The following is a 10,919-nucleotide window of genomic DNA, read 5'->3' as shown; positions in this document are numbered from 1 at the left end:
TTGGAATAGAACCTCCTCCTTTTTTGAAGTCGGTTAAAAATAAATCATCGCCGAACAACAGTTAGTAAAGAATAAATACGAATCGTCTATATTTTACATAGGTAAGTATGAGTGTAATTACGTATTCGTGTTATGAATTAAAAACATCTCAGTTACAAGAATAAAGACTAAGGACAGGTTAAAAAAATAAGATTTTAGACATAACTATTTTTTTTTCGCTTTGCCATATCGACTGGTTTTTGTTAAGATACTGCCATAAGAAAGCCAATTTAGATTTGGTCAGAGTCTTTCTGCTTTGTCGTAGTTTTACCTGCACAAATTTATAAGGCATTAGCTCGATTTTACACTTGTACTCCTGAATATAGCTTTTGAGCTATTTAATGGTCTTGACAATAAGCTAACTAGTTAAATGCAACTTAACTCATTTGCCTAGGCTGTCGAGTCTCAGACGAAATTTAAAAGTGCTGTATTATTTTGCTGAATCAATTCGAAACTAATATCTAGTTCAATTTTGTAACTAGTAATTTGCTTACAACACACCATTACCAACACAGAAAGTTGATGTGTACATCTTCTTGATTAATTACGGGAAGTCCCAAATAAAACCATAGTTAAGGTTCGTATTTTAATTTAATGTCTCATTTTTTCCATTCATAAGCACACAGCTCGCATCCACTCATTCGTATCACACAAAACCGCTTACACAAGTAGACCACACTACACAAAATTAAATTTAGACAGTAACATTTCATCACTCGGCGACTCACATGTCACTACATTTTTCTACTGGTACGTCGAATCACTTACATAACGCAAGTCTTTGTATTAACACTGGTTTTAACTTAAAGCTAGTAAAGGCTCTTCCGGGTCGTGTTTTGGGCTCGAGTGCTTTGAATTAGCTTTCTTCCACTGTTCCTTTTTGTTGAACTTCTGCTTTGTCGCCGCTAGCTTAGCTTTAGCTTTCGTAATCTTTGGCGGTTTCACGTCTAGACGCTCTAATGTCTCGATTATGTTTTTTGGCTTGGAGACGACGCGTCTCGATTCTTCGCTGATTTCGTCCATAGTTGCGTTTTTGTTCGCGTATACTACAACGAAGTGGGAGTAGGCGGAGTTTGATGGCGCGTTTATATCGGCGAAGTCTCGGAAGTTTGCGAATTGGTCCTGATTAAAGTTGGGTCTCGGGTTCGCGATGTACCCGAGTCCGTTAGACGGTCTTCCGTGACCGTTGTTGTAGAACGAATTGAAGCTATCGCCGAAGTCGTCACTGTCTTCGTCATTTTGAGCAAAGAATGTTCCTCCTCGAATAATGCCAAAGTTTCCTGAGCCAAGAACACTGGAGCTAGCGTCAACTAGGGGTGCTGAAGCAGCACTGTTCTGTTTCCCGAAACCATCGAGGCTCCTGTAGTTTCCAAATAGAGGATAGTTTAGCAGGGATCTGTACGACTGTGGTTTCTGACTGAAAGCCGCCTCTTGGTTTCTGTAGCCAAGGCTGTAGCTGCTCTGTTGGCGCGGTTCAAAAAGATTTGCAAAAGAGGGGAAGAAGGTTTGTGATCCACCGACAAGTTCTATGGAGTGATCGGTCTGGACGGACGTGGAAGCTGCTGGCTGGGGTTCGTGGGCGCTCTGATGTTCAAAATGCTGATGTGGTGGTGCTACTGCTTCTGGGATGATTTCTGATGATTCCGCACTGAGGTCTGTTAGGTCATCTGAAACAACCAAAAGAAATCTTATTTGTAACGTTTAACGACACGACAAGCACACGTTTTTATAAAAGGATTCATAGGACTATGTTTAGTATTGGCAGGGGCATATGAAATTGCATTTTATAGAACTGGTTATTTAAAATGGGCAGCTTTGGGCCTGTAACTTCTTAAAATGGGCAGCAATTTAAGAAGCTACAGGCCCAAAACAACGAGTTTTAGTCAATCCGATGTAAGTACTACGAGTACATCAAATGTCAGCACTCATTCAAAAGATAGATTGAGACCTTGATAACGATAAAACAATACAGAGTTTGACGCATGTAGGTTTGATGTGTTGTAACGGAGATTGCGCTTGTTTATAAATAATGCATAAACGCATTGTTTTCATTACACTTGTAAATTAAGTTTGGGCTGTGGGCGCGAGGCGTGACGTCCCGGCGTGATTTGCGACGGTTTTAAACAGATGTTTATAAGTGGCTTATTGTTTTTGATGCGGAATTAGTTTGCTACTGCATTTTACATTTCCTGAACTACATCGAATACATTATTATTATTATTAGATTGTTAGTTTTTTCACTTCTCATGCTCGTAAAGTTCGTATTTATGCTGGATCTAGGCGACAAAAAATTACTTTTTATGCTTTAGTGCATAAAGTAAAATCTTTGTCTAAGACCAAGTTAATCAGGTGTCAACAGCCAGAAACGAAAAGTTTCTATATAAAATATATTTTTTATATTTTTATTTTATAAGAAACTAAAAATCAATTAAAATAAATCAATAAAACGAAAAAAATATAATTATATATCAATGCATGAAACATAAAAGGTACATAGGTAGTAAGCGAACAATTGCTTCCACTGTTACTATTTAATTTCCTCACAATCGAAGTAAAAAGCAGTGTAAAACTCGAGCATTAAACTCATTTTCCCCTCGACGTGTCTGTCTATCCACCCTCGCCGTACCGGCTCGGGCTCAATGAACATTTCGGCTAAAATGCGGGCTCGTTTTATGCTCTTGTTGTACAATCTACTATTTTTAAGTCAATTTAACGACTGTCTCTTAACAATTTTGTAGCCCACATGGCTACAGTATGATAAAATATCTAACCAACAAACTGACACAGCTTCGTGTAATGATTAATAGTATTCATTATCATTAGTCGGTACTATTACGTCCTCCCATTACGTATAACGACGTAAGTCTATGGATATTGTCACACTCTGCTCGATTGGTTGTATGAACTGCTATGTCTGAGCCTTTTGGACCGAAGCAAATGAACTCATTCGATTATGTTACAAGCACTGGCCAGTTAGTCAATGTTGGTTTAAGTCATGACTTTTAAGGTTCCGTAGCCAAAATGGCAAAAACGGAACCTTTATAGTTTCGCCATGATTGTCTGTCTGTCTGTCTGTCCGTCCGCGGCTTTGCTCAGGGACTATCAATGCTAGAAAGCGGTAATTTTGCACGAATATATATGTAAACTATGCCGACAAAATGGTACAATAAAAAATTAAAATAAATAAATATTAGAGTACCTCCCATAGACGTAAAGTGGGGGTGATTTTTTTTTCTCATCCATCCTTGTAGTGTGGGGTATCGTTGGATAGGTTAGATTTTTTAGATTTTGCGATTCAGTGATTTGTTTGCAAAATATTCAACTTTAAAGTGCAAGAGTAAATAGCAGCCTATCATGATATAACTATTTATAGGTAGGTATACGGAATTTTAAATTAATTCAGAAAATTCCAACTTTATGAAATACAATGTTTTGAGTCAACTACTTAATTACTGACCTTTGCAACCTTCGGCCCATAGTCAGTTTGTTTAAAATAAAATCTGCATTTTTGTTGGGAAAACAACGCGAGATTTCATAACTGTGCCATAGGTCAGGAGAAAGCTCGGGTTAGGTTATAACAAGGCTAGATTTGAAATAGGCAGGCCTTTTGACGAGAGGTAGTGTATAATACCGACGCAATAATTTTAGTCACGTCTTTCCACGTAATACAGAATAAAATGTGCGTTTGTATCAGATTAAACGCACATTACTAGGCAATACGCAAGTTGCGTAGGAATAAGGATTATCTTTTGTTTGTGGACATGTGGCAACTGTATCACTTTCGCTTGTTTATGCCGTTTGTAAGGTTCCGCACACGAAAGGCCCAATGGGAACCCTATTGCTGTCACTCATGTATCCGTCTGTCTTATCGTCTATCACTCAGATTGTACAGCCAAACGGTTGGAACTACTTACAGTCTTCAAATTTTCATAGTATCTTGTGGAGCTAAATCCGTACAAATTGACAAAAACTATTTGAAAATGTTTTTAAGGTGGGCTCCCAAACAAACACTAGTTTTTTACCTACCCCATCGAGGGTAATTAGTTGTTTAGAACTCGTTGAGTAGATAAATACCTACTGTATTTTTTTTGCCGAAATAACTTAACAAATTTCGATAACTCTTCTCCATGTGCTTACTTCCCTTATGTTTTCCACTACTACTACCGTACTACGCAGGCGCGGGTCAACTAATTATACATACATATTGCTAAACCATGTAATACATATGCAGGTGACATAACAAGTCCTTTCTTCCTCGCGCATGTCATAACATTTCCGCGTAGACACATTTACCATCATTTTCTTAACAAATTATTGCGTATTAAATGCTTCTTTATGTACTCGTATGACTGATACATAATTTTGTTTCAATGCTTCCTTCTGTGTATAATATGCATTTTCCTGACGGCCTAAGGCAGAACAAATGACTAACTAAATTATTACTTTACAGTTTCCGCTGTACCTTTGTTGTCTTGGTATATTTCTTAAGAATTTAATAACAATAACATGTGTTTTGGATTAGCTCGTCGAAGTGGCAATGGGTAGGCCTTATAGCATGGAGAACAAAAAGCATTTGGGGCCGAAATGTTCTTGGATGGAAATGTTATGTGAATATAAATATAACCTAACCAACGAAAAGTTGGAAAACCTCCGACTTTGTTTTCAACACCTCAAAAACTGCTAAACCGATTTTGATAAAACATGTCTAAGAACCATCGCTAGAAAACCTGCTTTCAATTAAAAAAAACGCATTCAAATCTGTCCACCCGTTTAAGAGATACGGTGCCACAGACAGGCAGACAGACACACAAACAGACATACAGACACACATAGCGGTCAAACTTATAACACCCCTCTTTTTGCGTCGGGAGTTGAAAAAATCTAACGAGCGATACTCGTACCTTCCTGATATTTACACAATCCGGCTATAATCCTGCAAAAGAGTCTAAAACCCTGAGATTTCGGCACACATTTACATGTGGTCTACCACACCTTACCTGTAACCACTTGCTGGCTGCAGTACGAATGGGCCGGCTCGACCGGGTTAATACCACACTCCCACAGAATACCAGCGTGAAATAGTAGTTTTGCTTCTATGTTTCGTACGGTGAGTGGGAGATCCGGAGGCCCAACTCCCCTCCCCCCCTTTACTCCCCATCCCCTTTCCCCCTCCTCTATCTCCTCTTCCTCTTTAGACCGGCAACGCACCCGGAGTCCTAATAATGCTCTAAGTGTCCATGGGTGGCGGGGATCACTACCATCAGGGGACCCCCATGGACCGACTATAATTTGGAACTGCCCTGTATATGTCTACTACCTACGGTATTAACACTGAATTCATCATCATCATCAGCCTGAAGACGTCCACTGCTGAATAAAGACCTTCACTTTTTTTTCTATTTTTTTTGAGGCTTATGCACCTGTGTGACTATGCCAGCCTCATTGAAAGACTCGATGTCCACACTCATCAAACACTCCTATTGCGATGTCCAGATTATCTGGATGCAAAGGAGTGCTTGATGAACCTGTGTGTGTATGTTTGTTTTATGGCGTTAAATAAATGTATTTTCTTTCTTTCTTTCTTTCTTTCTTTCTTTCTTTCTTTCTTTCTTTCTTTCTTTCTTTCTTTCTTTCTTTCTTTCTTTCTGTAAATTCGTACTGCATCTTCCGATACCGGCCAACTCAAAATAATATTCACTGCACCATTGAACAGGTCCAAATCACTCAAATACCTCTAGCGGGACCTTCCCCTTAGAACGACACAATGAACGACAACTCGCCACTTGCATCCACCGAACACTGAATTAAAATGACTAATTTCGGTAAAGCATCTTGCAATGTTCGACATAGTTGGAAATGTTGGAATGTAGAGCACGACATCGATTAGTGAAACAAATACGCATTCTTTTCTAATATGGCTACGCGATTGGGCATGGCTTCGCATCGCAACTGAGTAAATTGTTGTTTGTCTTTTTTACTTGCACAATTGGAATCGGCACTTTTTATAAACATCCTGATGTCTTTAATACGAAAATGGACATAAGTAACACTAAAACACATAAAATAAAAATAAATTGTTATTACCTACCTAAATCCAATTTTGCGACATTCAGAAATGGTCCTCAATAAAAATGGTCCGAATAATTATGCATTAAACTTTAAACGAGATTTAAAAAAAAAGACATTCCTAAAAGAAGAATGCTTTAATTCGTTCGATGAGTTTTTGAGTAATGAAGCTGTAAAGAAATGTAGTAAACACATTGTTCTTATAAACACAATTATGTAGGTAATTTAAAATATTAAGTAATGTTATTTGGCATATTAATTTTATTTGACACAGGTAATTTAGAAAGTGGGTCAAAATTTGTTTGTAAGTTTTGAAACGGTTCTACACTTGACCGTCGCATGTTAAATAAAAGCTTGTAGAAAAGCTTGCAAAAATGGCACAAGCACGATATGTATTATTCAACAAATGTATAATAGTTTATTATTCTAGACAGGGATGTTAAGTAACAATTGAAATGTTAAAGAACGTGGGTGGAAATTGAAATCCTTTAGCATTGTTGCATTACCTGTGCATGAAGAAATTGCAATAGCTGCACTTAGGTAAAATCGTCATTGCCAAAGCTTTCGAATAGTGACGACACTATGTCATTCAGTGTAATCTACAACTTTCGAACTAACTTGACTCATAACTTAGGAAGACTTTCCCCAAGAAATATAGGTTACTATGGCATTCGTAACATTATAATGAAAAATTATCGATATCTAGCTTTAAATTATAAAAAGATATTTTGTCAACTCGTGGACACTAAACACATATGACATGAACTACCCTAATTTATCTTTTATTATATCTATGGCCCGTGGCATTGATCCTAGCATTGTGTATCACAGCATCCGCTTATTTCCCGCATTTCCGCGTATGTCTTTACACTAACGACAGTCATTTGTTACTCGACATAATATGCGTCACCGTTCAACAACTTTGTCTAAGGTTTTTGCAACCAAAACCAGCGTAACTTAACATATAAGTCCTTTGCAGCCAGTTCCATTTGGAGCTCTTTATACGCTGGACATTTCCAATGCCATCCCTAAAGAAATTGAACACGGAACGTGAGGCTATATGTGTTTAAATGAACGATATAAATGACCGTTTGTGTGTTAATAGTAACTGATAATAAATCAGTAAGTACAATATGTAAAGACGAATGACTTTTGAAGTTTTTTCTTCCTTGTTAGCTATGACGATTGCTTTTGTATTGATTGAAATAAATTCTACAATGAATAACAGTCTCTGTAATTATGTACCTACTTACTGTCAGATTGCTCGTAAACCAATTTTCTACTTAATCGGTCCAGTAGATTCGTAGCGAATGGCTTGACAAACAAACTGGTAGACGGATACTAACACGAGTACCTCAAGATTTTTATAAAATATGTATATTTTTATAAAAGATGGTTATACGAGTAAAATATGTATCTGAATAAGTGATAAAATTCACGGCGGTAGTTAAAGAATTTAAAAGAAAAACTATTACATCATCATTACACCATTACACGTACCAGGGTGGAACCTTTCATAACCAATTTAGCTATGTTTTTGTGGCAGATGTATGGGATGGTACGCGAATCAGTTCTTTTGACTGTACCTACTTAAAAATGTTTCACAAATTGATTGATGGGTCATAGTCGATCAAAGCACAATATATACTTAATAACTATTTGGTATACTTATGTAAATTGCGTGACAATACAATAATCTGGTAGTGACATCCTGGTGTTCGGCCAGGATTGTCTCAACAGGACGGAACTCTTCAAAGGTAATGGCATAGACTTGAAATTTGGTATACAAATGTAGTTTGGGTGACAATACAACTATAGTCAATAAAAAGTACGGTCAGCAAAAAAGCTTGTATTCAAAATTATTTTTTTAACAAAAACTTATTTAAGTTCGAAACTATATAGTAATTAAATGTAAAATAACAGGGCTCTGCCAAAGCATCACAAGGACATTCAACAGTCGGGTATTCAATCGCAGATATATTTGAATGTCGTTCTTTTGCAATATCTCGTTCAATAAAACTTCACTGAGTTCAAGTTGAGATTGTCCATGAAAACTACATTCCAATTCAAAATATTACTTAAAACCAGGACCTGTTTTGATTTTAAATAAATTTTCAGATTATAAAGCTGTGACACTGCTTTTGTTATTTTATAGGAAACCGTTTCATATTTCTGAATCTCAAGTATCTGAACACTTCTTGTTGAAGTGTTACCGATTATTATACAAACCAAACAGAACCCAAAAGATTTAAAATAATTAAAGCACGTCTGATACCCTCTGGTGTGGCAATGTCAGCAGTGAGCTAGTAGATCTTTTGTTAAGTACCACCACCTGTGTGGATGTCGGCCGGCGGCCGATCGTAAAATCCGCCAGATCACGAAATTCCTAAGCATATTCTGAAATGGCGCCATATCGGTTCTGGCACATCGCCGGCCGCTGTCGCGCCACGCTCGCTTCGCTCGTCGTACCTAAATTTTTCTTTGGGCATATCACGATGTGCCGTACAGAGCTATAGGAATATCGAAAAATGCGTTGCTCTGATCGATTTGCCGTATTGTTTCTCAGGCACATCATGATATGCCTGGCCAACTTTTAGGCATATCATGAAATGGCGCTATTTCACGATATGCCTAGGAATTTCGGGATCTGGCAGATTTTACGATCGGCCGCCGACATCCACACGGGTGGTGGTACTTTAACAGCAGATCTACTAGCTCACTGCTCGTCCTATTTCATTAAATAAACATGACTTGCGAAGTGCACCCATTAACATAGTATGTAGTGACGACTCTTCACTGACAACTGCGGTGATGATTAAGCAATTTAGTTGCTCATCCGTTGCGAACATTGACGTAAACATAACGACAGACGCAACAAGTAGAACTAAAGTGCATTTGGAGCTCAAAAACCGTTAATAATTGTAAAGAAGAAACATAAGTTGGTACAGTACTCTTTTGTAAGAGCGTTTTATTTGCCGCACTTTTATCCGAAAGTTGTAAGTGATTATCTTACGTTACATGAATTGCAAGAAGCTTTAAAACAAGTAATGCACATCATATAACGTAATGGTTAAATGCATTAGAGAGGGCACTTAACGCGGGCAAGTTCGTTTTGATGCTCCGTATGACATAATGCTTTTCGGTAGCAAAATATCTCATAATTATTGCTGGCAATTTAATTGCCGGTGATAATTAATAAGTGCCAATTTTATTTTAATGTTTATTACCAGTTTTGTAAGATAAAAAAGTAGTTCATCATGTTTTTGAGAAACTTGTCTTCAATGTGTATTTATATATCCATTTTCTTAGTTAAATGGCGTAAATTGGAATCCCACTTTTGTTGCTAATTCTCCTTCCACTACTTATGTACCTATTGAGCCTGATTCAGCTACAATGCCAAAGCTAGACGGCGTCAAACTTATAACACCCGTCGGCGTCGGGTGTTAAAAAACAATATGTAGACCACGCCCTACAAGCTTCGTACTACTTATTAACCTACTGTTGCAATCTGTGCACCGTCCAATGCATTCGTGGCATACCGTTCGATTGCCTCCGAGCCGTTTGAGTAACGTGACTATGAAATAATACGGTACTAGTACAGCGTTATCAAAGATCTCCGCAGTTTTGTTGCAACGGGATTTGAAAAGGTGAGCGTCGTCGAAGGCAAGGGTTTCCTAACTTAGTTCGAAATTTATATTATTATATTTTTTATCTATGTAAAAGGTACATACCTACGTCACATGGAACTTTAACCGGCTATAATGTATAGTTAAGTACATAATTTAACATTTTTTGTAATCTAACTGAAGGAGAAACACATCTTTTTCTAGGGATCTAGCCTATTGCCAGTTATGCAAGTTAGGTAAGTATCTTGAATTTTGCAAAACATGAAACCATGTTTTTCAATCATCATCATCATGCCAGCCGAAAGACGTCCACTGCTGGACATAGGCCTCCCCCAAGGCTCTCCACTCAGACCGGTCTTGTGCTTTCCGCATCCACCACGATCCCGCGATCTTAACCAGGTCGTCGCTCCATCTTGTTGGAGGCCTACCGACAGCTCGTCTCCCGGTCCGCGGACGCCATTCGAGAACTTTTTGACCCCATCGGCCATCAGTCCTGCGAGCAATGTGCCCCGCCCACTGCCACTTCAGTCTCGCAATTCTTCGAGCTTCTTGTTTTTCAATATTTCGACATAATTATCGTCTTACAGATATTGCTACATATTAATATGATTTTTTTATGAAAGTAACGTACCTACTCAATTAAATTTTATCATGCCATCCATATCTTTTTATGGATATCGAGTACTAAACCGCTTTTCTAGCTACTTATAGTAACTGGGATGACTGTTGCATTTATGGTAACTACCTACCAATAAATCCAATTGCCTTGTTACTCGTTACGTGTAAACAAGCTATGTCTATGCGACGAAATCGGAAAGATTGATCCTTATTTATAACTAGCCATTACAAAGCCACATAAACAATTAGAATAGAATAGAAAATATTTATTTTTGAACACCTACAATAATACAGCTGAAAAACATAAACATATGCATGAATGTAGGTAGTTGATACAAAAAAAGGACACTCCTCAGCACAGCACTCAGCATGTGTCATGGCACGCGGTGCCACGACGCTGATTTTCAGTGGGTCCACGCAGTAACTTAATCAAGTTAGACATACACAAGATATACACTACATACAATTAAACTTAAAAAGAGAGAAATTTGACATTACGCAGAGAAAAAAAACAATCTTATGCAAATAAATTAAATACAAACATCTACAATTCGATCTAGTAGTTCAATC

General features: G+C 37.7%; 1 protein-coding gene across 1 annotated transcript in view; it reads right to left on the bottom strand.

Moving 5' to 3' along the window:
• Positions 1 to 611: 611 nt before the first annotated feature.
• Positions 612 to 10,919, bottom strand: part of LOC141436027 (uncharacterized) — a 56,338-nt gene continuing 46,030 nt past the window's right edge. The window contains exon 2 of the mRNA XM_074098862.1: positions 612 to 1,706. Within this exon, the coding sequence (XP_073954963.1) occupies positions 838 to 1,706 (869 nt within the window). The 3' untranslated portion in view covers positions 612 to 837. The remainder of the gene's footprint in view (positions 1,707 to 10,919) is intronic.

The sequence above is a fragment of the Choristoneura fumiferana genome, chromosome 16, assembly GCF_025370935.1.
Source record: "Choristoneura fumiferana chromosome 16, NRCan_CFum_1, whole genome shotgun sequence".
Taxonomy (NCBI): Eukaryota; Metazoa; Arthropoda; class Insecta; order Lepidoptera; family Tortricidae; genus Choristoneura; species Choristoneura fumiferana.
Note: the sequence above shows the minus strand (reverse complement) of the source record. Positions and strands in the feature narration are given on the sequence as shown.